This window comes from Drosophila tropicalis, unplaced genomic scaffold (assembly GCF_018151085.1).
Source record: "Drosophila tropicalis isolate 14030-0801.00 unplaced genomic scaffold, ASM1815108v1 contig_859, whole genome shotgun sequence".
In the NCBI taxonomy this organism is placed as follows: Eukaryota; Metazoa; Arthropoda; class Insecta; order Diptera; family Drosophilidae; genus Drosophila; species Drosophila tropicalis.
The window spans coordinates 4,896,942-4,923,987 of record NW_027173353.1 but is presented as its reverse complement, the minus strand read 5'-3'; the positions used below and the strand labels follow the sequence as shown (position 1 = coordinate 4,923,987).

General features: G+C 38.6%; 7 protein-coding genes across 7 annotated transcripts; 2 read left to right on the top strand and 5 right to left on the bottom strand.

The window, feature by feature from the left end:
- Positions 1 to 240: 240 nt before the first annotated feature.
- Positions 241 to 3,543, bottom strand: Rab1 (RAS oncogene family member Rab1). The gene is made up of 5 exons (XM_068298019.1): positions 3,193 to 3,543; positions 2,192 to 2,312; positions 2,072 to 2,119; positions 1,782 to 2,009; positions 241 to 1,401 (listed from the first exon to the last, which is right to left on the bottom strand). Exons 1-5 carry the CDS (start codon positions 3,213 to 3,215, stop codon positions 1,204 to 1,206), a joined length of 618 nt encoding a protein of 205 aa, XP_068154120.1. The 5' UTR covers positions 3,216 to 3,543; the 3' UTR covers positions 241 to 1,203.
- A 306-nt stretch (positions 3,544 to 3,849) lies between these two features.
- On the bottom strand, positions 3,850 to 4,802 carry AP-2sigma (adaptor protein complex 2, sigma subunit). The gene is made up of 3 exons (XM_068298020.1): positions 4,646 to 4,802; positions 4,433 to 4,582; positions 3,850 to 4,343 (listed from the first exon to the last, which is right to left on the bottom strand). The coding sequence occupies exons 1-3, from the start codon at positions 4,646 to 4,648 to the stop codon at positions 4,068 to 4,070; spliced, it is 429 nt and encodes a 142-aa protein (XP_068154121.1). The 5' UTR covers positions 4,649 to 4,802; the 3' UTR covers positions 3,850 to 4,067.
- Positions 4,803 to 4,829: 27 nt separating this feature from the next.
- Positions 4,830 to 5,791, top strand: Idi (Isopentenyl-diphosphate delta isomerase). The gene is made up of 2 exons (XM_068298018.1): positions 4,830 to 5,220; positions 5,278 to 5,791. Exons 1-2 carry the CDS (start codon positions 4,918 to 4,920, stop codon positions 5,731 to 5,733), a joined length of 759 nt encoding a protein of 252 aa, XP_068154119.1. The 5' UTR covers positions 4,830 to 4,917; the 3' UTR covers positions 5,734 to 5,791.
- Position 5,792: 1 nt separating this feature from the next.
- On the bottom strand, positions 5,793 to 8,216 carry LOC137583113 (3'-5' ssDNA/RNA exonuclease TatD). Its single transcript, XM_068298017.1, has 4 exons — positions 7,770 to 8,216; positions 7,107 to 7,455; positions 6,758 to 7,039; positions 5,793 to 6,694 (listed from the first exon to the last, which is right to left on the bottom strand). Exons 1-4 carry the CDS (start codon positions 7,966 to 7,968, stop codon positions 6,556 to 6,558), a joined length of 969 nt encoding a protein of 322 aa, XP_068154118.1. The 5' UTR covers positions 7,969 to 8,216; the 3' UTR covers positions 5,793 to 6,555.
- A 435-nt stretch (positions 8,217 to 8,651) lies between these two features.
- Positions 8,652 to 9,451, bottom strand: LOC137582122 (farnesol dehydrogenase). The gene is made up of 3 exons (XM_068296566.1): positions 9,413 to 9,451; positions 8,891 to 9,328; positions 8,652 to 8,831 (listed from the first exon to the last, which is right to left on the bottom strand). Exons 1-3 carry the CDS (start codon positions 9,449 to 9,451, stop codon positions 8,652 to 8,654), a joined length of 657 nt encoding a protein of 218 aa, XP_068152667.1.
- A 2,514-nt stretch (positions 9,452 to 11,965) lies between these two features.
- SIFaR (SIFamide receptor) lies at positions 11,966 to 25,637 on the bottom strand (the record flags this gene model as incomplete). Its single annotated transcript, XM_068296560.1, is given in 6 exon segments — positions 11,966 to 12,626; positions 12,628 to 12,898; positions 12,963 to 13,601; positions 18,017 to 18,116; positions 24,826 to 24,892; positions 24,972 to 25,637. Coding segments are annotated over 6 exon segments (2,193 nt in total), but the record flags the coding sequence as incomplete, so codon positions are not given.
- Positions 17,163 to 17,833, top strand: LOC137582413 (uncharacterized). The gene is made up of 3 exons (XM_068296942.1): positions 17,163 to 17,264; positions 17,345 to 17,481; positions 17,595 to 17,833. Exons 1-3 carry the CDS (start codon positions 17,253 to 17,255, stop codon positions 17,734 to 17,736), a joined length of 291 nt encoding a protein of 96 aa, XP_068153043.1. The 5' UTR covers positions 17,163 to 17,252; the 3' UTR covers positions 17,737 to 17,833.
- Positions 25,638 to 27,046: the final 1,409 nt, after the last annotated feature.

The following is a 27,046-nucleotide window of genomic DNA, read 5'->3' as shown; positions in this document are numbered from 1 at the left end:
AAGTTTTTCATTGAAGATGATCATTCTAATTTATTGAAATATATTAATGATGTTTGTCAGGTAAGTGATCTTTTCAGTCCTGTTAAATTTTTTGTTGTGGAATCACATAGAATGACAAATGAAACAGTCTTTAAGTCAATGCCAATAAAAATTGTATATTTTTTTGTATGATTTGTTTTTTTCTTTTAGTACAAATATGTCATTCCTTGTTCCCATACTTTTCGATGTATCTATGCTTCATTACGATCATGCAAATTTTTATTAAACTTCATCTTGATCATTATTACACTAATTTTATGTGCCTAAACAAATCCATCGCTTTGCTTCACAAAGTACAAACACACCAAAAGGTCTTCTTCATCATTTTCTTCTTGTTAATGCTAAAAATGTTTTCATTTTGATTTACATAAAATTTATCTTTTCGTATTTCGCAATATGACAGAGACAAAGGGGGCGAGTAGACGTACATACAAACATACATTTATACATGGCTAAGTATATAATGTATTATGTTCTTGTATGTTTATACGAAGTTCGCTAGAGATAAATACGTTTTTGTTTTTAGAAATTGTTGTATTGTAATTTTAAACACATTCATATTTTTATGTATACATAGTTATAAGTAGATCTGCGGACACAGTACAAGTATTTCTTAGTTGTTGTTGTTGTTGTTGTCAATGGTTGCACATCCATATCGATACAGTATTTAGATTAATTAGTACTCTTTATGGATACACACTGTTGTGGTAAGATTAAGTTTATTGCTACACAAGTTCTTTATTTTATTTTGCACTACTAATGAACAAAAACAGTTGGAAATCAGAAAGGGGGTTAGTTCCAGGAGTGGTAGATGCATTTGGAGCTGTGTGTGTGTGTATAAGGTTACTATTACATAATTGTTTAAAGTGTGGAGGCGTCCCTCTTATGGGATCACTGCCAGCTATCTGGATCATACAAACGCACTAATCATATGCAATCATAATCATACTCATACGCATTATCATTTATAGTTATTACATAGTTCAAATTTATAATTATGAATTGCCCGTTTTTATTATTCCTTTATAATTATTATCATTATTGTTTGTTGTTTTTTCTTGTTGTTGTTGGTTTGTTGTGTGTTTTCCTTTCATGTTTTTAATTTATTATATTTAAATTTTGTTTAATTGTATAATAAAATAATGATTCACAATCAGAGTTTATTCAGCAGCAACCAGATTTGGTATTTTCCACTGGACGTCCTTGATCGATTTTCACTTTGCTAGCATTATCAGTGGCGCTGGACGGCGGCCCAACGCGATTCTTAATCTCGGCCGCCATCGTCATAAAAGCCTGCTCCACATTGGTGGCACTCTTTGCCGAAGTTTCAAGGAATGGAATGCCTAACTGAGCCGCATATTCCTGCAAAACAAACAGAAAAATCTCCAATAAAATCTAAATCTTAAAATTAAATGTAAGAGATTAATGTGGTAAAATCTAAGAGCCGCCCTAAAAACAAATGTATTTCGTTGTTGATATTCTAATTGGCGAGATAATTTCTATGAAAGCGATTAATTCCATTCTAGATTGATTCACTCAACGATTTAAACTGTAATGAACTATATTTTTATATCGAGTTTCCGAACATAATTTTAAATGCTTTGATTTTGATTCTGTTTATCACTTCGGAACCACGAATTTAGAGTATAATTCAAATTTGTAGCTCTTGTCAATAAAACTGAATGCATAAATCTGTTTATCTTTTAGCTGCTTGAAAGGCATGTATATAAGTAGATTCTTACCGCAGCTGTGGTATGATCGACAACTTTCTTAGTGGTCAAATCACTTTTGTTTCCCACCAACAACTTGTTTACATTTTCGCAAGCATATCGCTCAATTTCTTCAAGCCATTGCTTTACATTGTTGAAGGACTCCTGGTCCGTGCAATCATAAACAACGATAATGCCATGTGCACCACGATAATATGATGAAGTGATAGTACGGAAGCGCTCCTGGCCAGCAGTATCCCACTATACAAAAGAGATGAATTGTTAGAACTCATTATGAATCAAATGTCTCTGGAGTTACTTACGATTTGCAATTTAATGGTCTTGCCATCGAGTTCTATGGTTCTAATTTTCTGTAAAAAACAATAAAAATTAGTGTCACAATAAAAATAAACTGGTTTGGTTTTGTAGTTCAGACAACTTACAAAATCTACTCCGATTGTACTGATATAGCTCTCTGTGTATGTATCATCAGCAAATCGCAGCAGTAGACAGGATTTTCCAACTCCAGAGTCACCGATCAACAGCAATTTGAATAGATAATCGCTGCAAAGTGTAAAAGAATGAGAATAATTAGTCAGACATGAAAAAACTATGCGATAGCCGCACACTCTCACACGCACACACAATCACACACATGCTTTTATCTTATCTTTAAACTACCCTCGCTCACTCCTCCTCAAAGTAATCGAAGGCGTACAAAAGTGAAATTTGATATGTTTAACATGGCCAATAGTAAAAGGATAAACTTGAATTCTTTCTCTACCTCTTTCTCTTTGTCGCTCCACCGCACTTTCTCTATCTACTCTTTGCTCTAGCGGGAAGTGTTCTGAATGAGCAGGCAATTAAAGCAACAATAAAGCTAGAAGAGGCTTTGATTACGTAGCGCAGCAACGATGACTGAGAAAGCAGTCAAACTACAACAACACCAATTGTGAGCGAGAGAGGGGGTTATGGGAGATGTTCGGGCAGGTGACTCATACGCCCCATGAATACAGCCAGTAACAGTAACTAAATTGAAACTGAACTTTGGGACACAAATTGATGCAGCCTGAGAAACAACGGCAACAACAATTACCGACTATATTCTTTTCATGTTTTTCTTTTTTGGTCCAAAGTTTGAGAAAAAGTACACATATTGTATGTATATTTTGTAAATTAAATATTAAATTCGCTTTTCATTTTAAACACGTTCTCGCGCAAAACAAAAAAAGGGAGTGGACCGAGAATCTAAGGCACAACAGGGGCTATAGTACTAGTCATATTAGTCGTTGTCGTGGACGTATGACGTCGCAGAAAATGGAAAAAAAACTCGCGTAGAGCGAAAATATTATCGAACGAAAATGTTTTTAACAAAAGGCACAAATTCGACGCAATCTCTGTATTTTATGCGCAATTTCTTTATTTTGCAAGTGACGCGACTTACTATTCTGGATTCATAGATGACATTTTGTTGAGGTTTTTTTTATTTTTTATTCCTTTCCTTGTGTGTTATATACCGATGTGTATATATGTATATGTGTGTATATTTTTGCCACGAACAAATATTCGATTTCTACTAGTTCTGTCTGGTTGCTGGTGGGTCTTTTGTTGATTATTCCTCTGACTGGATAGTTTCGCTTATATACGGAATAGGCACGCACTACTAAAGACTATTGCTATTATACGGTATTTGTATTTATTGCAACGAGATGAAAGGAAAATATTAATTTCCACAGAAATTTCAGTTTTATAGAGAACAATGGCGACTGACTGAAAATGACGAAGTGGCACTGGAGTTGCCAGAAACAGAAATTCCCTCGCTCTGGCAACGCCGCTGCTGCCAGAAGGCTGCCAGATGATTATTGGTATAAAATATTTGCAGGCACTGTAAATTTAAGTTTTTATTAATGTTTTTTTTTTCGTAAACAATATTGTAAAACTTTATAATGCTAAACGCATTTGGGACCCCTTGAAGGTTGAATCAGATGCTAGCACAGTATAATTAAAACAAACGCGATTAGACTCGCTTTAGGTCTATATCGCTTTCGTTTGTTTGGGGGCGGCTCCGCCTTTCCCTTTTGCTAAAAACAACCATATCATCTAATTTTTAATACTTGCACTTGCATATAATCTCTTATTATACAGTATTTGATTCTAAACACGTCGTTTAACATTTGAGAGCGCTTGCTTGCATATAGAACACATCATAGATAATAATAGTACATAATAATAATAAATTTTATATGTATAGTATGTTAGAAGATTCGATAAGCGGGACAATGGGGAGGAATGCATCGTTCTGCGTCTGGCGCCAGCTTTCTATTCCAATGAATTTAACGTTAGCAGCTGTTTGAGCACCTTTGTCTGTGATGTTTCACGTATTTCGCCAGCCAAAAACATCTCATCTACGACGCTATAAACCTTATAGAAATTAAAAACCAGATCCAGCTCGCACACATTATGGAAGTATTCGTTAAGAACTTCAACGAAATTATGAATGGCCTCCAGATAACACAAATTGTTGTCGTTAACATCCACACAGATGCAGAAGTACAAGCCCGCATATCGTCTATACACAATTTTAAAGTTCCGGAACTATTGAGGGGGTGGTAGGGAGAATGAGAATAGAAGAGAAGGGATTAGATTGCATAGACGCCCCCAAATTGTTTTTGGCACCATACTACCTCTACAAAGTTGGTGTGCTTGGCATCTCGCACTGTGACCACGGCATGCACTTCCTCTATGAGTTTTTGCTTTTCATCGTCATCAAAGTTCATGTACCATTTGGCCAGGCGAGTCTTGCCAGCTCGGTTCTGTATAAGTATGAAGCGAATCTACGCGGGAGTAGCAAAAACGAAGTTATTTCAGTTTTAAAACAGTTAGACAAATAAGCTCACCATTTTGATAGGTGTGTGGCTGTAATTACTCTAGTAATTACTTCACTATTTTCAATTTTCAGCTACAACGGAAGCGAAAAACTGATTATGAACAAATTCTGTATAACTTTTGTCAGCCTTGAACAGCTGTTTGCCGCCCACCACTGCTCAACACTGTTCGGCGGCCGGGTGGCAACTCTGCCCGCGACGTTTTCACTTTTTTTTTGTTTTTGCATATATTTAAGCAAGACATATATTTTGAAGCTAGTCATTAACACCTCAATTACCAAAAAATGTTGACATCGCGCTGGAATCTGTTGTCATTGCGCCTACAATGGCTCCGTCATTGTTCCACCACACAGGTGGGCAAACAAAAGGAGGCGCGTCTTGATGTTCACGATCCTTTACAGACGATAGCATTGAAAGAGCAATGCATATTGGTAGATGAAAACGACAAGGCCATTGGGGCTGCTTCCAAGGCTGACTGTCATCGAGTAGATCCCCAAACGAATGATGTAAGACTGCACCGCGCCTTCAGCGTGTTTTTGTTTAATACCAAAGGCGAGATGCTGGTCCAGAGGCGGTCCGTACACAAGGTGCGTATAGTAGTGGCTAAATAAGGCTTCTTGATACTATTTTTGGCACAATTCAAGATAACTTTTCCCGACACCTACACCAATGCCTGTTGCAGTCATCCTCTGCATGAAATATCCCAGGAACGGGAAGAGGATCAAGCCCTGGGCATAAGACTGGCTGCCCAACGTAGGCTAAATTATGAACTGGGTATACCCAAAGATGAGATACAGCCAAAGGATTTTCATTACCTCACTCGAATCCACTACGCCGACAAGGGCGATGGCATTTGGGGTGAGCATGAAATTGATTACATTCTATTTCTACAGAAAGATGTAACGGTAAGGCCAAACAGCAATGAGGTCAGTGAGGTGCGCTATCTCAAACGCGATGAGATTGACGATGCAGTAGCGAAGTTCCATGCCCCTTTGACGCCATGGTTTTCTCTAATATTGCGACACCGGCTGAAACAATGGTGGGACAATTTACACAGACTAAGTCAGTTCGAGGACTTGAATAAAATCCAGCGCTTTTAAAAATATATAAATGTTTGTATATGCGCCAAGTCAAATATGCAAATGAATCTCCACATAACTTTTTCTTTCTATTTGTTTTGTTGGTTTTTTAAAGTCGCTTTATTCAAATGGAAAATAGGTTTTTGTATTTGTGTGCGAACGAAAGGGCACATAGCGGTTGCAGCTCCATTAGTTGATCAGATCAGTTCAGTACAACGTTGTGTGTATATGTAAAGTTAACAAAAATATATATATATACGAGTATATAGTAGACATTATTATAATATGTGTATATATATAGGCATCAATCATAGCACTAACAAGTGTGGCTTTTCTTCTATATGACATAAATATTTAGCTCGTAAAATGATCACATTACGTTTACATCATCATTATCATCATATCTCAATCATCATCAACAACAAGAATAAATATTTACAAAAAAATTTTACTATATACTAGGACTAAAACAAGAACCCTTAAACTAATACAGATGAAAAAAAAAAAACACAAGACAAACTGCAGCATTTAACATACAATTAGCACGCGCGTGCTGCGAAGCGTGAAACGTGGCACCACCTTGGCACCTTCTGGCCCCCACACGAATTAGGGGAAAATTCCAACAACTTAAAATTAAATTGGCAAATTTACGATCGAAAATTTGCCATGCAATATAGTATTATAGGAGTGAAAAGTATACTTTATGTAGAGTATACGTAGTTCGTAATTGTGTGTTGGTGTATGAAGTCGAATTCGATTAATGTTTAAGGCACATGATGTGAGTCTCTATGGTGAATCTCAGGCTCGTTGAATTTCTGTCGGTATGAATTAGTTAGTGCACCTCTAGGACAAGCCGAAAAGTTTCAAGGCGTTAAATGCGGTGGCCAAAGCTACCTCATCGGGACTTTTCTTCATGAATGCAGCTATCATTTCCACTATGGCAGGCAAACTGCAAGGCTCGTTACGCTGGAAGGTGCAATATCTGCAAGAGATTGTTAAACAATATCAATAAGTAAACAATTTCTGTGTTATTCCAAATAATAACCTGTGTAAGTACAGGAGAGAACGTTCTGTGATGCCAGTCTTAACATGTTGGGGTAATTTGGATGCTCTGGTATTTGGATACATGAATGGTGCATCCGATTCTACCAGCAGACGATCCAAGGGTAGGGTGCCATTCTCCAACAACCTGCGCACTCCAGTGTCCGATTTGTCCTTGCACAAGTAACCAGTCAAACTGATGTAGAATCTACGATCCAAATACTTAAGGGCTTCTTCGGCTGTGCCCATGAAACCTCTAATAATCACAGGCGGCAAATTTTCGAATCTACAATATACATAAATAGTAAGAGATTTATGAAATATGAATTGAATAATGCAGGACTGCAGTTTACTTGTCGAGGATTTCGAGTAGATCAGTTTGAGCCGACCGCTCGTGAATTAGTAGAGGTTTCTTTAGTCGAATTGCCAATTGCAGTTGCTTGGCAAAGATCTGCTTCTGGACATCGGGTTCAGAGAAATCCCGCTGATAGTCCAGTCCGCAAGGACCCACAGCGACGCATTCCTGGGCAATGGCAATGTGCTCAAAATCAAACCATGTGGACGGCTCCTCCACAATGGATTTCGAGTCGTGTGGATGGATGCCAGCAGTTGAGTAGATTATGTCGGGATAAATGCGCGAAAGGCGCAGCGCTTCCTTGCTCGATTTGACCGAAGTGCCGTGGACCATAAGTTTTTGAACACCTGCCCAGGTAAAAATACAACAAAAAACAAAGAGAAAGTTAGATAGACTGCACACTGCAGTTACAAACACATACACACACTCTAACATATCGCACACACTTCGCATACACACATACATAATTCTCATTAATTGACCTTCTGGTATTCTGGCTGAGTGTGCGTGCTCAAAGTTGATGACCATTTGCCTCGCCTCGCCCAAGACGAGACAACGAGATGTCTTGTCTGCGTCTTATTTATTATTAGTCTTATCGCACTTGCTGCTCTCTTCTTTCAATTGGCCAGCAACAACAACAACTATAAGGAGAGACACTAACCTGCGTCTCTTGCTCTTTGCACCACGGAATCCAGATCACGGCTATACTTTTTATTGGTCAAATTTGCCCCCACATCGATTACAATTAAATTCTCGAAGCAATGCTCCAATTGCTCCTGCAACTCAGCTGTGTGGGCGGTGGGTGTTGCGGTTTCCACTTCGGTTGCCATTTGTTGCTCTTGTTTTTGTTGTTGTTCCATAACTCGAGTATGTTTGGATAGAAATAGCCTATGACGTAGCCTTTGTGGTTGTGTTCGTGTAATGTAATTCAATTAGCAAGGAAGCGCCTCGGCACTGAGAACCGTGAAACTAATATAACTAAGTTAATTCGTAGGCGATTTCGAAGCAGTTGCCCAATCAAATAAATTAAACTTTAAATGCTAAACAATTATTAAAACAAAACAAATTTAATTGAAAACAAATCCCGACACGCACTTCAAACTGCTGGCAAAAACATACTGTATATACGGTCACACTTAGGGGGTGGTCGGTTACACGGTGGCGCTTATTGCGATGATGGTAAATATTTACTCAAACTACTCGAGACTTAAGTGTTGAAAAGTGGAAAAAATCGGCTAAAGGTAGATTTCAATGTTGGCAAACGCTATTTTTTTGGCGCGTTTTTTGACCGCCCTGGTAGCCAAATAATTTACTCTAAATTGTAAATTCGAGGATTATTGTATTCTGAACTATATTTGTTCTATAAAATCAAGAAATATTGTTAACTCAACATATTTTTGTTTGTTGGGAATAGTGCGAACAAAAGTTTCAAAAAGCCCGCGTATTTTAGTAGCTTAAGTAAATGTTTACCCAATATTTTCAAAATAACAATTATTATTTTAGCCTTTTTGTTTTAAATTCATAGTAATAAATAGTTAGTGTTTTAAAATATTTCGCCCACTGGTTTAATAGTGAGTTCATGGATCTGCACATTAGGCGGAGTTTGTATGCAATAGCTGATAGCGTTAGCTATATCTTCTGGCTGCAGCATGGGCATTCCGGTGGCAACTTCCACGGAGCTCTCATCAAAAATCTCGGTGTTTACAACACCAGGACTGATGCTCTAAAAAGATTACTTGTAATTTAGTAGTATCAAATGTGTTTTAAGTATGAGGAACTTACTGTTACTTTTATTTTCGTGTCTTTTTTCAAGAATTCCTGTCTAAGGACTTCCGTCATTGCAGTAATCGCATGCTTAGATGGGGCATACATATTAAAACTTAGCCCATTTACCATTGGAACACTATGGCCAGCAATGCTGTTGATGAGTACAACATGGCCATCATTAACATGTCTCTGTTGCAGAGAGCGAAACGCTTCGCGTGTACACCAAGCGACACCCAAAACATTGGTCTCCAAAACGGCACGTAGATCGGAAGAATTTCCTGAATCTGTAATATTGGTACGACGAACAATTCCGGCATTATTCACTAGCACATCACAACCCCCCAAGGTTTGTTCAATCCATTGAAAGGAATCAATCACTTCTTGCTCAATGCTAACATCACACTGACGACCGTGGAAGCGAGCTGCCTGGTCCACTGGCAAATTAGACTTTAGCTGCAAGCGGTGTTTTTGATTAAGAACTCTAACAAATTTGGTTGAATATTTTCTTTATTATATTTTTGTTTTAGTTCGGCTAACATGCGTGTATTGTTCGTGATAGAAATACATATAGTACATTTTTCTTTTACATATGTATATGTATAGAGTATATATATATATAGACTCGGTGTTTTATTTAATGCCATTCATTAACTTGATAACGCGCTGAATTTTTGTTTCAAATATCTGTTTGTGTTTTTCGTTTTCTTTTTTTTTTTGTTTATATAACGAACAAAATACATAATATTGTATGTATATGCATGTATGTGTGTACGAGTATGCACTACAAATTTATTTTAAAACTTAAAGTTCAATTTGGTTTATTTGATATATTTTATATGTCTTTTATATTTTAATATTACTTGCATTTGCTTCACAATCGTTTTGCCTCTACTAACTCATTTCCATCTTATCTCTTTTGGTTGGTAAATAACAGAGATAATATACATAGAAAGCTGGCAAGGACATTTCTATTTCGGTATTTTCTCAAAATATTAGTTTCTATGGTTACATACATATACATGTAAATTATCGGTTGTCCATAGCTTATATTGTATATATACATAATATGATTTCTTGTTACATATATTCTGTAGTACATAAATATACATTTCGTATTATATTTATTATTGATAATTCTCTTTTAATATATGTAGGTATGCTTTCTATATGCATTAAGCGCTGGAGTTTTGTACAGACCAATTCGATGGCTTTTCATTTAATCTCGAAGCTTTAAGCTTTTCCATTTAAATGGTGGAATCTAAATCGATGTTTTCATCATACGTATAAGCGTGCCAAAACTCTACCAATATCAATATCAGCGCCTAATTTAAGTTCATACATACGTTTTGCATACGATCTTGATCTTCAATATATTCGGTATACATATGTATAAATATATATTACTCATTTATTACTTGACATTTATAAAATTTTGGCTAACAATAAAATTGCATAGTTTATTTATTTATTTTTTGTTAATATTCTTTTTCATTTGTTTAGTTTTATATAGTTATACCATTGATTATAAGTAGTTTATAGTTTAAAGTTCATTTGGTGTTTAATGTTTAACGAATTTAATTTCGATTATTGTTTTTCTCCAATTTGTTTTCTTTGGTTTCTTCTAAAAACGTATCTTTAGTGCGAAATCTCTGACTGCTTTGTGCTCACATTCGGTTTGTGTTGGGTTTGGAAAAGACCCAACTTCGGACCCCCGATTCCGACCCGCCCTTTATCTGCTCTAGCTCCTAGCTCTAGGTCTCTATCTCTATACCGTTCCACCATATTCCTTGTGATCTTTCATTCATATCTATGTATGCATATCGACAACATTATTCATGGTCAAGTGTGCGTTTTTTTGGTTTGTAATGTTTACTTTTCATCGATATTTGCGTAACTATTCCGTAACCGTTGTGCCATTTCCGCTTTAGCGACTTGGTTTCCCTTTTTGCTTTTTGGGTTTTGTGTAAAATTCTAATAAAATTGATTATTGTTGTTTGATAGATACATACATACATATGTACATAACATATGTATATATATTTTTTTGTGTACATATGTATGGCATATTGCTTATTCCAAAATCAATATAAATATATATGTATAAATTGTAAGAATTTCCATACAAAAATTTAGTAGGTACGTTACTTTAGACCTCGGTGTTTCATTCTCTCTTCATTTTGTTATTTAGTTTGTTCTTTATTCATTTTTGTTTTGTTTTAATCTTTAGTTTTTTCTTTTGTTTCTATGATACTGGACTTTCCCGTTTCATTTAGTTTTTCTTTACGTTTCGTTTCTGTTTTCACTCTTGCTTTCGTACAAAAAGGTTTAACTTTCGATTTCCGATTTTTAAACTGTTTCGATAATTATATATAGCAAATTGTGAGTACAAACAATCTTAAAACTGCGTAACGGTACATAAATATTATAGCCATAGCCAAGAGTAGTTATTTTTCTTTTTATTTTGTTTTTGTTTTGTATAGTACCATTGAAACACGTATAAAACATCTATTAACTATGTGGGTGTGTGTGTGTGTGGGTGTGTATGTCTGTGGTGTGGTGTGTCTCTGGTTTTGTGTGTGGTTTGTCTAACTAAGCGATCTCTGCTCGTATTGGTCCAACCCTTATACCCACTTCTATCTCTACACGATGACGGATATGTGCGGCACTGCCTAACCAAGAACCAAGTTCTAACTGCCGACTTGTATCACAGTCGCAGGCCATTTCTTCACCTTATTCCCCCCTCTCTAGGCTCTGAGTCTTCCTAGTGTCTATAGAAATATATATTTGTATTTATACCGTAGTTAATTATGGAGGTTTTTGCTGTTTAGGTTATATTATATGCATACACATACATAATGAGGCAGATCTAGGGATGTAAAATGAGTTGCCCAATGAAGTATGCAACAGATAGTCGAAAAATTTGTTAAATTCGATAAAGAACTTTTGAAATATTGAGCATAAGATAAAACATGCTTCCTACAAAGTTGCAGGAAACTTCTATTGTTTAGGTACAACAGATTCTTTAATTATTCGACTGCCTATTGCATTTCTTTGGTAAATTCTCACTTTACACCTTCCTAGATCCGCCACTGCATACATAAATAGAATAAAAGATTTCAAAATACCGCACAGAAATTATAGTTAAATTTTTTTTTGAATTTTCCTGCCATAGAGATGGCATGAAGTGAAAGTTTACTGAAGTTTACTGACACATATCCGGTCGGATATTTTGAAATCAATTTATTCTAAGCGCTGGTTTCTATTGAGTTATCTACTTAACTTGTGATTCATCGTCTTCAATTTATTCATACAAGTCCACATTGCGACGAGGTGAAGCGGAGCCATAGCTCAATTGCGAATCGGTCTTTTTGAGTATCGAAACATGATGAGTCGGCGCATCGCTGGCTCTATTGGCCATCAGGGAATCCTGCTTATGGAGAAGTCCACGTCGTTGATCGGCAAATGAAATAACCGAATCCTGTTTGACCAGCTGATGTCGACGCGGTTCGGGTCGCTGATCTACGAACGAGATGACCGAATCTTGTTTGACAAACTTTTGCCTCTTGTCCAATAGCGAACCTGGAATTACACCAGGGCGACGCATCTCATTCGAAGCACTATCGGCCAGGAAGTCTCCCTGCATCTGTGTGGCACCGTGTCCAGCTGCTCGTCGTCCTTCCATATAGGAGACGATTGAATCCTGTTTGGAGAGCGAAATCTTGGAGCCATTGCTGTCCTGCTGGCACAGGGGGGCGACGTATCCCTGAGGCATCGCTGCAAGAACTCTCCTGCTTAATCAGGAACTGGCGAGAGCCATGCGAGTCCTGTTTGAGCAGCATTTGTTGTGATAGATTACTGTCCTGCTTCAGCATCAGATTGTGACGACGCAGGGAGTTGTGCTCATAGATGTAGGAGACATTGTTGCCCTTGCTGCTGGCACTCTTGCGTGAACTGTTCTGCTGGTAATGCGAGGATTTACGTGTGCTGGTGGTCGATGAGGCTATGGCCACGTTGTCATAGTATCTGCAAGATAAAAGCTAATGCTGGGCAAAAGAAACAAACAAAAGGAAGAATGAAGCTCGCATACCTGAGGCGTCCACAACAGCTTCGAGATTTAATAATAGCAGCAAATCCTCGCCTGTACTTCTTGTTGACTGAATACAGAATCGGGTTGATGCAGCTGTTCGATGATCCCAGCCACTGGGCCACTGGCATGACCTTCTTTAGAATCTCAAACTCCTCTTGCGAAATATCCGAGCCGAATTTGATGCGGGCAAAAATCACATAGAGAGGCAACCAGGAGAGGACGAACAGTATGACCACTGCCACCAGCATTTTGATGACTTTCACTTTACTCTTCTGCTGCATGCGATCCATTTGGGCATCCTTGGACTCACCCGGTATGGAGCGAGTGGACACCTTAATCCAGATCAAGACATAGCAGAGTGTTATCAGGGACATAGGCAGTAGATAGCAAGCCACTAGATTGGCCAGCAGAAAATATAAATTGCCATCGGTGCCCGGTGGCCAGACTTCCTGGCACAAGTACTGCGGCTGTGTATACGCAGAGGCCAGGGCACCTGAGAAGACCTCCTCGGCGGGCACCAAATCAAAGAACAGCAGCCATGGGATGGTGGTTACTAGAGCGATTACCCATATACCGATTATCATGATGCGTGCACGTCGCTTTGTCATCTGCTTCAACGGCCACCAGATGGCAATGAACCTGCAAGTAAAGAAGTGCCAACAAAGAGTGAAGAATGTTTACCATCTCTGCCTGACAGCGGACTCAAGGATAATGGCAAGCAATCATCTGGCGTCGGCTACGAGGGCGACAATGACGATGACGACACCGTTTCAACAGAGAGCTTGGCATGCAAATATCTTGGCTTTGCCTGATTAATTTGCACACGCAGGATACCAGCCTTTGGTGGCATCCTTAAGCCTTTTTCTGCTGAGTTTTCGCTTTCCAATCTCGTCTATTGAACTCTCTTACTCCCATACACTTATTTTCTCCACCTCTCCCTCTCTCTCTTCATGTCACACTCTATCTATGAAAAAGGTGGCTATGGTGGCCTGGGTTTTGGTACCAATTTTTTATTTTGCTTGCCATAATGAATTGTAATTTGAATAAGAGCTGAGGAGCCGACAAAGTTGACAGCGGGGATGGAATAACCTCATCCTCAACATCAACGCCAACGCCAACGAGTTCAGCATTTTTCATTTCATTTAGCTTAGTGCAGTCCCACTTATTATGGCGCCTGTTCAATAGTCATAGACAAGAATTGTACGGGGCACTAGTCTGGGTTGGTACCACATAATTATAGGGGGGCACCTCGATCTCCACCTCCATCTCCATCTTTGGGCTGCGCTTTGTACTCGCAGAATTTTTGCAGGGTCGTCGCCTGCCCACCAAAACATTTGCTAGATAACACAACGGTAATTCCATTAAAGGAGAAGAAGCTCCTCAGCTCAGGACAAAAATAGCCAACAAACAAAATGGAAATGAAGCTTGCAAACCAAAGGCTAGAGACTTGGTCTCGTCTGGAGGTGCTCCCGACGAAGGGACAGCAGGGGAGACACTGTCCTCTCAATGAAAGCCAATATTAAATTGTCATAATGTTTATTTATAGATGCCAACAAATTGTATTAACATAATTTGTCTACGCGATTTGCGGTTAAGACTGGCAGGGGCCATCGTCATAATTCTTTCAAAGCATTTAATTGAGTTTGCTCTTGAGGACAAACAATGCATTCGAACTAAATATAAATTATACCAGTGAATACAAAAAAAACAAAAGACTATTGAAATATTTACAGATATCTATGGAGATTATATAAATTACAAATATATTTTATAAATGTATTTTCTGCCTAGTTTAACTAATGTCTGACTGACGATAGATGTCCTGTACAAAGGCTTCTTAAATTGAGGAATTTGTTTAATTTTAAATTTATGGCAAATGCCAAAACTTCCTGCAATTAATTTCCCCTTATCAGATTTTAGCAATAATAATTATTTATGTGAAAGACATTCAATTCTTGAATTTGCCACTGACTATCGAAAAGTTGGTCCAAAAATTTCATCTCTGCTACATTAAAAATCTATATTTAATAATAAGACGTTTGTCTTAAATATATCGGTTGGAAAAGATTTAAAAGCAAAATTAGATTAGGTAATTTCGAGTAGTTAATTAGTCCAACTCATTTAGTTGAAGAGCTATTGAGTTGAATTAAGAAACAATCTAATTTACTTTACCTTTCTTTACTACTTTACTAATACGCCCTAAAATTATTCCTATTTACTTGTAATCTCATGTCTTAATTTTGAAATAATCGAATATGACTAACATTGACAGACACTTAGAAGAGTACTAATCTGAGTACTACCTACTAATGTGTTGCATTTCAAATAAAAACGACGACGATAGGCTCATCAAAATTTGCTGCCAATTTTGCACTATCAAGTACACTTAGGACCCGTAATTAGCCATTCAGCTAAATACTATCAGAGGCAGGAATTAATTACCCTGATTCAGATTTAGTTAATAGATGTCTGTTGTTTTGCTGGCGTCGCAAACGCCTTCATCAGTGTGATGCAGGGTATAAAAATAGAAAGTTTGAACGAAATATTTAAAAATCGGCCTTAAAACACTGTAATTATTGAGTAAGTTAAGGTCTGCCTTGACATACACCCCATTATATTGTTGCAGGGTGGAAATTTTGCTCTCCGCTGATTACGAATGGAAAGATATGTAGACGTTGACTGAATTATGATACATATGCAAATATATTGGATTGTGCTGAAGGCGAAGTGCCTTCATCTCGTCGACGCTTTCCACAAAAAAAACTTGAAAGTAATTTACATATTCCGACGCTTGGCTCATAAGCATCTAGCAAATTTAATAATTGGCCGCAGTTTCTCTGCTGATCCTTTTGGCCCGTCCTCCAACCGCCATCTTCCCATCTACTTGGCCCTCTCTTTTTGTATGCTTTGTTGCTACATATAAGGTTTTATGGCTCTGTTCCTTGTCCTGTTCTGTGTGTCCTGGGTACTCGGTTGACATTTTGGTACACACCAATGAAAAAACACACAAAGAAAAGCAAAAAGGAACGCTCACTGGCTCATTGCCATAAAGCCACAACTCACAACTACTATGTTTATATATACATATATATGGAAGAATGCCTTGATATATAGTCCTTATGATAATACACATACACGCTGTGTGTGTGTGTGAGTAGGGATCAGTATTCGTATTCATAAAACTAACGACCCTAATTAAATGGCATTGGCATAAGTATAAGCAAGTGATAAGCTAAGTCAATTCCCACCCACTCCATATATGAATGTAACTCCGAACCACAAGTCCAAACGAAAGAGAGATTTAAGTTTCTTGTTAAAGATAATAAATCTTAAATTTCGATTTGGTTTACGAGTGGCTCGTAAAATACACACAAAAAAGCAAAACAAGGAATAAGTAAAGCAAACTTGGACTTTAACTTGTACCAAGACTTGAGGGGAGGACGAATTTCATGTGGGCGGTGAAATGATCAAATGATGTACTTCTATTATGGCTGCTTGTTGTTGTCCCCGCTGGCTGAAAAATGACACCAACAGTGGCCAGGATATTTCGCTTGAAATTGATATAAATGAAAATGCCGCACATTCAACCAACATCCACCCAATCTACACCCTCTCGCACGCATTCATAAAGCGGCAAACATTTGGCGCCTCTTATTGTCCTTGGGGGTTATGACTGGCACACGTCAAAACGTTTTAGTATCACTTGATAAGTCAGCTGCCCGCCCACAACAATTCGTTTTTTTATGAGCTCAAGAATTCGAAATGGTCAGTGAAATCTCTCGACTCTCTGCCATTCCCATTACCATTTCATCTTTCTGTTTTTATTTTTACGATACAGGAAGCAGAAGGTTTGACATTTCGATGGCAAATCATTGAAGCATTCGAGAACAAAATCAATAGACAACAGCTACAAGGCAAGCCAAGGCAAGACAAGGCAAGGCAAGGCGCACATATTAAAACAGCATTCTAGAATAATTGAAATGAGATAAAAATTCAACAGAAAATTTAAACATAAAACATCACATATTCCTAATACGTCCAAGGCGAACCAACTATGATGAACTTGATCTTGACCAGTTTTCCCAGCGGCTTGCATTGAGCAAAATATCAATGCAACGCGCAACGGCCGCAGCGGCGTTCACTTTCGCAGTCAGTCTAGTCAGCTGCTGGCCACCAACCAACAACTGGTTAGAACTCACAACTCCTATAAAAGCCAAGCCCGAGTTGTCAATTGGCAATAGTTACAGTTTGCTAAGCATCCAAATATATACATCCTTCTCACCCAACAAAATGTTCAAAGTTGTGAGTATCATTCTTTTTTGGAGAATTCATGAAAGGAAGCCATTTATTAGGCCATCATTAATTTATCAATGCCTTTGCAGCTGTTTGTTCTTGCCGCCTTTGCTGCCGCTCAGGTCTATGCCTACCCCGGTGTAGTAGCCGTCGCTCCCGTCGTGGCGCATCATCCTGCTGTAGTCCACACTCCAATCATTCATCATGGGGCCCACTCAGTGCACTCGTAAGTCGATGACAGCCGTGTAATCCATTTTTGTGACACACACACACACACACACCCACCCGTACCATTTATTTCATTTTTATTGCCATGTCATGGTCTCCTTTCCTTTGCAGCCATGTTGTGCATCATCCAGCTGCCGTGAAGGTCATCACCCCAATTGTGGCCAAGCCAGTGGTGGCAGTGCATCATGTGAAGCCAGTGGTTCCACTTGTGCCTGTGCATCATGCTGCCCCAGCTCTAGTTGTGCATCATTAATTGCAATTGCAGCCAATTTCCAAACCCCCCGATTCCCATCCCGTATCCCATTCCAATTCCAATCTGATCCCACAATAAAAATGAATAGCCAAACAAATTGTTTAAACTTTTTTTCACCCAAAAGAGAGTTAAGTGAATTGTAAAATGGATTCTTATTCATTGTGATATAAACTATAACCAAATGGGACAACAAATTGCAATGAAAAGGGTTCAATAACACTTGGGTTGAGTGCACCCAACTCTTGCCCTTTTCCATACCCCTTCCTAATGTTTCACTTACCTGTCCAAGGATACGGCAATTAAACTGTAAACCGATGCCGCCACCGAAACACCCTGTATATAGGGCACAAACTTGCACATCAGCCATCCAAGCATCCAAGCTAGAAGAATAAGAAGAAGAGCATACCCATAGATGATATAGGAGTTAATATTGTACATAAACAATGCAAAAATTATGCTGAGTAACTTTCGGTCATGTCGTCGTGGTTGTGGTTGTGGCCAGTTGCCATCGCTGTCCCTGTTAGCGTTCAATGTTCGTCGTTGACGTTGTTCATGTCGCCCACGTCGCCGCCGTTGTTTGCTGACTGAGATTTATGTGCTGCATATCATTCATAATTTGGTGACAAGACTCAGATTGCGGCCAGGACCGCCCCACGACACCCCACCCCACCCCATCCAAAAACCCAATAGCCATGTATATTGAGTCTTGGCGTCGGTGCAAGCAGCCAGGCGGGCCTTCCCCGGCATTGTTTGCCTAAGTTAATTTGTATTCCTTTTATTCTAGTTGATGGAAGACACGAGCCTGACTAGCCCCCATCTCTCCTCCGCATATAACTATGCGTTATGAATTTTATGCTAAAAGCAAATACTTAACTCACTCAGACACAACACGACCATATAAAAATATACAGAGCGAATGAGAGGGAGAGAGAGACCTGGGGCAAAGTTTGTTAAGGTTGATGACAGACAGCGACGAAATAACAATTCGAACCAAGCCAAACCGGGCCCGGGATTGGCGGGCATGACATATCATTGAATGGCAATTAAACAGCACTAGCAACAGACAGACTCACACACATCATTAGCACAGTGATGACATAGAGCGCGAAGGATGGGTTCCGTTTTGCTGGGATTTTGTGGGGAGTTGGCTTGGAGTTCAATGCACGTTGCAGGAGACGCCTTCTCAACCGCTATCCGAATAGCAGAACGGACGGACGAGCGGGCGGTCGGACGGACGGCCAATTTCCTGTCTCGTTCGCCTGTCTTATCTCGATTTGTTTTCACTTTTTATTATTATGCATACGCACTGTGGTCCACGGCAAGTAGCAAGTAGAGGCCAATAAAAGCCAAATTTAATATGATTTGGCACATAAAAATAGAAATATTATTTGTACTTTGTGGCTATGAACCTTTTTGCCTCTGTTGACGTCGTCCAAACAGAGACACATCCTCCAAACACAACACACACACCCACACACACACAATGCTACTGATGTGAAGAGACACTCAAATGTGAGCAAATGTAAGTAGACAGAAGCTTAAATGGGTTTTCGTTTCGTTTCATTTCAATTTTGGTTTTCATTTTTCGTTGTTTGCTTTTGCGTCCCATTCGATATCCTTTTATTTTTTGTTTTTTGAATTGGTTTGGCTTTAAGCTGAGAGGCCAACCTGCAAGTGCAACAGACCGAGACCGAAGCCATTAATATGAGTATTTGGCTACATATGTATATTGTTTTATACTTATTTTTACTTCGTTCTATGGCTGATAAGGATAAACTTTGATATATTGGTATATAGTATATGGTTAGTTTTGTGGTTGGCGGACAGAAAAGTTTTCAGTCTAATGCAAAACTTTCTACTTATTAATCTGACAAGATAAAGTTTTGTTAAAACCACTTCAACTTTCTTGTCATAAAGCCTTTATGGTGCCAATTTAGTTTCAAGTCCAAGGGAATTAATGTAAATAATTAAATTTAATTGTTTTACACCGAACTAGACTAAATGTTTTAAATCCGACTAACATAGAAATTTATATATGTACCTTCAAAAGATTCAATTCTAGATCAGGGTTAACAACTATTTAATTGATTTAAATACAATATCATTGAAATTTATGAGGCTAAAAGCAAAAACCAAATTCTAAAATTTATTTGTTGTTGTGTCAGGAGAAGATTTAAATAAAAGAATCCTTTTTCTAAGTTGTTAAAGAAAATTGTCGTTGACTATTTGTCACTTTATTGATTTGGTTGGCAGTTTTCAGATTTCTTTATCATATGTAAATACAAATTGTACCATTTCGATTATCATTTTTATTAAGATTCTAAATTTCAACCTAAATCTTAAAAAGAAAGTTTTACTAATAGGGACAATTTATGGCAATATTTGAGAAACGGAAATCCCAAAAAACAGTGCCTATTAAGGAAAAAGCTCAAATACTTCAAAATTTATTAACTCAATACTTATAAAGTTTTCTTTGAAACCCAAAGTTTCACTGTGAACTCTAAGAGACTTTTGTGACCATCTATTCAGATAACCCAAGGACGATTAGGCCTAAAACTTTATCTTTTTGAATGGTGGAGAATTTAGCTTGGGAGAAAAAAAATGTTTACCCACGAAAATCGAGACCTATCCGCATTGCCTTTGGGCTACTCGAATTTGCAAGGACATTTAAAATTTCATCATAGTCAAAGCAGATTAAAAGCTTTAGTTTTTATGAACTTTTCTAGTTGGAAGTAGTGGAAGTAATAAAAAGAATAATGTTCTGAATATAGACTGATGACTATTAAGATGATAAACGTTTTGTGTTAAACCTAATCAATAAAGTTTCGACTGCCAATAAAAATGGAAATGAAAATGCGATGATTTATTTGGCCAACGTTTCTCAATTTTCGCTAGATATTCACCAGCAAGTGTTGGTTAAACATCTCTCAAGTTTCCCACAAAGTCCCCTTTCACTGCTCCGTCTCAAGTGGGATGAATCGTTGAGTTTGCTTTGACAAGTCAACATATGGTAAACAGACATGGCTGAAGCAGCAGCAGCAACAAACACAACAAACGCAACAAAATTACTATTTATAAGCATTAGCTTTTTGCTCAATATTGATCAACTACTGGAGATAATCCCAATCGATATTTGAGCTTATCAGGCAACCTTCAAATGAGCTCATGAAAGAAAAAAATGAATAAAAATGTCCAGCAACTAATGCTTAAGCCTTTTTAATACCCTGTCACCCATTTTTTTCACGTGGGGGGGTATATTGTTTGGCTTATGAATTCTATAAAAATTTAATTAGTCTTACCATAATTGGTTTTTAATTATGGCTCGAAAGGCTGCTTATTATTTATTTAAATTTAGACAATTAGTAATTGCAGACGGACTATATAAATATCAATATCGTCTATGCAAAAGAGGTATCGGAAAGGACGCCCTCTGACCTTATCTATGGAATTCGTTTTCTTGTCTTGTCAGGAGAAGTTTGCGACGCATTGTAGGCCAAGTCAATTGGATTTGCTTCGCATTGTTCGTGCTCTGTGGCATTGAGACTCGGTCTTGGTCTTGTTCATGCTTCTGTCCTGGCCCAATCATGTACTCAAGTAAGGCCATAAAGTTAATGAAATAATCAGGCGTAACAAATCGGCCAGCGGGAAATGGGCATGGGTATGGGTACGGTTGTGTGGGCGGGGGGGGATATGGGTAAAACTTCGATTTGGTATGACCATGGAAAAGGCATAACACTCGAGACAAATGCGTTATTGTTATGATTATCACTTTTATGTCACGTCCACCGGCAGCTCCTGCTCCTACTCATGCTTTTGCTCTAGCAGCTGCTGTGTGTTCTGTTGGCAAATTGAATACCGCAAGATGGGCGCCAAGTGGTTGAAACTCAGAAAAAGGACTCGACGGCAGGCGCATTGGAGGTTGGCACGTAGGAACTAAATTAAAATACAATCAGCCAGAGTAAAGTGCTGAAAAATGACTTCATTATCGGCATCGCGGGATGGCTGTTGGTTGTTGCTGTTGTTTTTAGCTGGTTGCAAATCACGCAGCAATTTAATGAGGAAAATGGCAACGTGACTTCAAAGACCAAGCAACAGAAATAAGTAAAATATAAATAAAAACGTGACACGGATTCACAAATTGCATAAAAATTGCCTTAATGATAACCATTTCGTATTGATAATAGACAATGAAAATAAAAGATAAATACAAAGCGCGAATATCCTTCGTCTCAAGGCGTTCGTTGCTAGGAAATCAATTCATTTCGCATTTTATTGGATTTCGAAATTCACATAAATAAGGGCTAGTGCCAACATTCCATACTCAAGGCGCACAAGTCAGACCAACTCAACCCAAAACCAACCCAACCCAAACCAACCCAATCGAGCCCAGCCCAGGTATACGACACTCACATAGTCCAATCGTGTGTGTGTGTGTGTGTGTGTGTGTGTATAACCCTGACTATTAGGTTCGCCATGCGAAATATTTAGGTCAATTCATCCAGCCGCAAAGAGCCTTGAATGCAAACAACCTTCCATTGCAATTCTGAGGCTAAAGGTGTGCTTAGATAATGGCCAAAGCTGGCGTCGAAATCAACGCGGCGAATTTGATTTCATATAATTCTCCCTTTGTCCAATCGAAATACATACATACATAATATACACCCCAAGCCATGTGCAAATATGCCATAGACGCGGCATTATCTTGGGGCTCTTTTCCTCCACTTCCAGCCCCGTCCCTCAAAAGACCCTTTCACCTTTCATTTTGTTCTATCCATCGGCTTCAATTTTAAGCACCTTTTGGGGGCCTATTCGGCAACCTGTCGAAAGTGAATCGAAATTGCTTAAGGGTGGGCAGCAAGAGAGGGTCATGAAGAGAGGCGGAAGAGCAAGTGGGGATACAGAAGTCAAAATGCCAGCCCAAGGGCTGCAATTTGTTTGCTATTGCTTAGGCCTCAGCTGTTTTGGGGCCGAGTCTTCGGCCCAAGCCCAAGCCCAAGCCAAAGGCAAGTCAAAAAGGTTGCCACTAGCACCACCCACTATGACCCACTAAGAACCATTCGTTCTGACATGCCGCGCAGTCCGCCCGCCACAGAAACCCTGCGCCTAGAATGAATTTGTGAAATTAGGTCAGTTTTGTGTCGATGATCCTTTGGGCCACCCCACACAACAGGCAACAGCAATAACGCTAGTCTGAGTACATACATTGAGAGTGAGAGCGACCAGAGAGACAGCAGCGAGAGTGCGCAATGACACACACAGTCACACACACACACACACACACAGACGGACCCACAATGCAGCAGACTCATTCATTTTTTTTTTGTGTTCACTGCGCGCTTCATTCGTTTTCTCGTCCTTTCACATTCGGCTCATTTCGTTTTGGCTAAGGAGGACTAAAGCCCACACACAACTCATTCCCCATTATCCAACCACCACCGAGAAACCCCAAACCCTATTCAGTGTTTTGAGTGCAATGTTGTTTCTTAGAGTTCTTTATTTTCGGTATAGCAACAAGAAAAAAAGAAAAGAGAGAGATGAAGGGAGAGAAAAAGAGAGCTAGAGACCCAAAGACTTTTACAAGTCAGGAAAAAATTTAATTGGCAAAACTTGGCACAATCTACAAGCCTAAATATGTATGTATGTAAATACTAGGACCAGGTCAGGTGGCTTGATGTTGAGGTAGCCAGAATTGTAGGTAGCTACCCTGACATGCTAAGCATTACAATCAAAATTTGATTTCTGAAGGATTTTGATCATTTTTTCATGTCGACGGCGATTTGTGACTTGCTTATTTGCCATTTGCATGTGAATTCTTGGCTCGCCTGCCGCCGCTTCTGCTGCTGCTGCCAAATAAGAAGCTCTATGACAATCAATTTTCGTATGACAGCACCTCAACAGAGAGACAAATAGTTAGGCAGACGTCAGGAAAATTTATTTAAATGAAACCAAAATAATTATGCCTAACCTTGTTTATATTGGGTCGCAGGTACTTTGAAATTCTCCAACTAATTGGTTATACGCATTTGAAATTTGTAATTTCGACTAGCTAATCCACAAGAGGTGAAAACAATTGAGGTGTCTTGACAAGGACATTTAATAATTGAGCCGTTGGGCGTTGAAGAATGCCAAGTGACAAGTTTCTTGACAAACAAACAGTTGAATAAAGTATACAGCTTCTGCACAAGGTATATATTTAATTATTGTCTTTGACAATCTATTTAAATTGTTTACAATTTTGCCTTATCATACTCTGTGTGGATGTAAATTAGTTCCATCCTCATTAAATGCCACGTAAATTGGAATATTCCAAGGAATAGTTTGCTTTTGTAGAAATCCATAGTGTGCATTTAGGCGAAAATATCATAAGAAAAACTAACTTCAGCTAGGCTAATTTGTTTTGCTTTAATTATTCTAATATAGTCTTTAGACAGATCTATATAAAGATAGACTTTATATAAGCAGCTATAAGAAGCTATTATGATTTAACTTTTAATACAAATTTAAATTTAATTTAAGGACAATTTCGGTGAATGCCAACGAAAAGGGAATTAACAACTGAATTATCTATGATTTGAAAGGCCAAGTAAAGGACAAGTACCCATTTTATAAGTGGTTAACTAGCCACAGAAGTAAAACAAGGCCTTAGCAATTATTTTTCAAAATAATTGAATATTTATTGGTTGCCCATAAAAAAATTGTTAGATATTAGATTTCATTTATCATTCTTTGGTTTTGAGGTCATACTAAACAAGTAACAAGAAATTTGGAAATAGCTTCAAAATCTTCTGTTTTACAAGAATATATGTACATATATGCTTTTTATGTGTATATACATACATACATAGATATGTTTATGCTCATTTGGTAGATTCGGCACATTACTAATACGACACGTGGCAACATCACCACAAACAGACGAGGGGCAACAAATTTACGCCATGTCATTTGCCCGAGAGCCTAATCTAAGCGGCGATTAATTGCAACACATAAATTCAGTTAATATGCACAGCAAACAGAAAAAGCAAGTCTTTTGGCGTTAATAGCAGCAAATAAATCTCGCCGTCTTACAAGTCTAAGTAATGTACTTACGCACAAAGATGTTGCCAATTAGAGTGGCTGGCAGGCAAAATACAATCACCAGGATGTCCGCAATGGCCTGAAATTAGAAGAAAGCAAACGAAAGGGAACACCAAAAATAATGAAGATTCCAGTGATCGATGTGGAGAAACTCTTACCAGATTCACAATGAAATAGTTGGTAACGGTGCGCATACGTGGAGCCCGCAATACAACAGCAATGACAAAACTATTGCCAATGAGGCCCACCAGGAATACCACAATATATGCCACACAATAGACAATGGACATGGTCAATGAATGACGGTATATGGAGTCGAAACCGAAATCCACATTGCCATCGATTTGCTCCCAGTGCAGGGAGCTGTCATTGTAGGATTTGGTGGCTGCTGCTGCTGCAGTAATTATACTGGTGGTTGCCGGCGAGATGCTCAGCAAGTTGGCATAGTAGGTGGACGAGGTAGCATCGGCAATGGCCAAGCCAGGCAATGGATTCCCAACGGAAGAGGATGCCGCCGCCGATGCCAAAGCTGCTGCTGCTGTTGTCGTGGCAGCAGGGGATACTGTAGCCGTGGCTGTGGTCAAGACGGTGCCCAAAAGTGTTTCCATAATGGCACCGTTACTCAATTTAATGGCAATCGATGTGCTTGAGGAGTTAGAAGTAGTGTTTGTGCTGTTGCTGCTGCTGCTGTAGATGTTGCTGCCACTGGCAACATTGTTGCTGTCGTTGAAATTCAGAAGATTCTGCAAATCGACGAAATTATGCGTGAAATTATTGTAATCCCCATCGAGAGAGCCGTCCTCATCGTTTATGGCCCAGGGTTTGCTGCTAGATGTTATAGTTGCTGATGCCGTTGTTGTTGTTGCTGCTGTTACTGCTGCTGCTGCTGCTGCTGATGTTGTTGTTGATGATGTTGATGTTGCCGTCAGAGTCGATGTGACGCCACTTGTATGGTTTTTATGCTTTCGCTTGCGAATCCTCCCGTTAGCCGACATCGTCAGGCTGACTTGGATAAACTAGATGACACTTTCAATGGCGCCTTGATTAGTGAGTGTTATCTCTGCTTGAGTATCCTTATATATGTATGTATATATGTATAGTTATTTCTATTTATTATTGGGGGTTGGTTTCGTTGGTTTTTTGCTTTTATTTTATTAATTTTTTGGTTTTTGTTTTTATTAGAAAAAGTCTATAAAAATGGCATTGTCGCTTGGCATTTTGTTGGCTTTAGAAGAACATTTGAAATTGTTCGATATGTTGGAAAAAAGTTCGTGGCTTTTCAAAAAAAAAAAAAATAAAATTACACAACAAGAGGAAAAAGAAAACAAAAAACATTTAATTAACTTTTGCCCAAAACTTTGTTTTGTAATTGTGTGTTATTGTTGTTGTTGTTGCTGTTGCACTTGTCAAGGCTGCAAAATAATTTGCACCTACATACAACTTTGTGTTGCCGATTGAAATCTAGATTTGTGGATTTGATTTCACTCAGTTTAAGTTTTCTCGTCAGCTGCTTTACTTTGTTTTTGCCTTTGCCTTGGTTGGCATTACGATGAACGAAAAAAAAGGATAAAAAACTCAGCGGCTCAAGGACTTGTGTGCATATTTCAGATAAGGCCAAATGTTTGGGGTGCCTGGACGCATGGTTCGCGGGAGCGGCAGCTTAAAAAGAAGGCCGTTTGGCTCAGGGACATGGTCATCATTCATCATATGAACATTTTATATGTTTGTATGTACATACATATGTATGGATGTTTGTGTGTAGTACCAATTTTTGCAGCATCTCCAACACATGCGCGGGGTTAATTAATTGTAACGCCATTTCGTTTGGCACAATTGAAAAACAATGTGTTGGCTTGCACTTTGACCTCAAAGGACGAAAAAGCGCACAGAAATATGTAACAAATATAGCCGAATAAGCAGCGACTAAACGAGCAATTGACTCAATTCAATGGTAGCATATAAAAATTCCATTAAGCACAACTGCCAAGCACACGAAAACACTTCGATTGAGTGGCAAGAAAAGAACAGCAAAAAAAGAGCCAGTAAGCGCCTTGAAACAAGCGCCTTTTGGGAGCCCAAAAAGCCATATCATTCGATTCGTTAGTGTTAGGAGGAGTGTCTGTGTCCAATATATATGCTTCAACAGAGCAGACACACTGGCGACTGGCGACAAAAGAGGTCTTGTTGCCACAGCTGGTGCCTCGACTTGTGTCCTGACCAAGGATTCACAGCT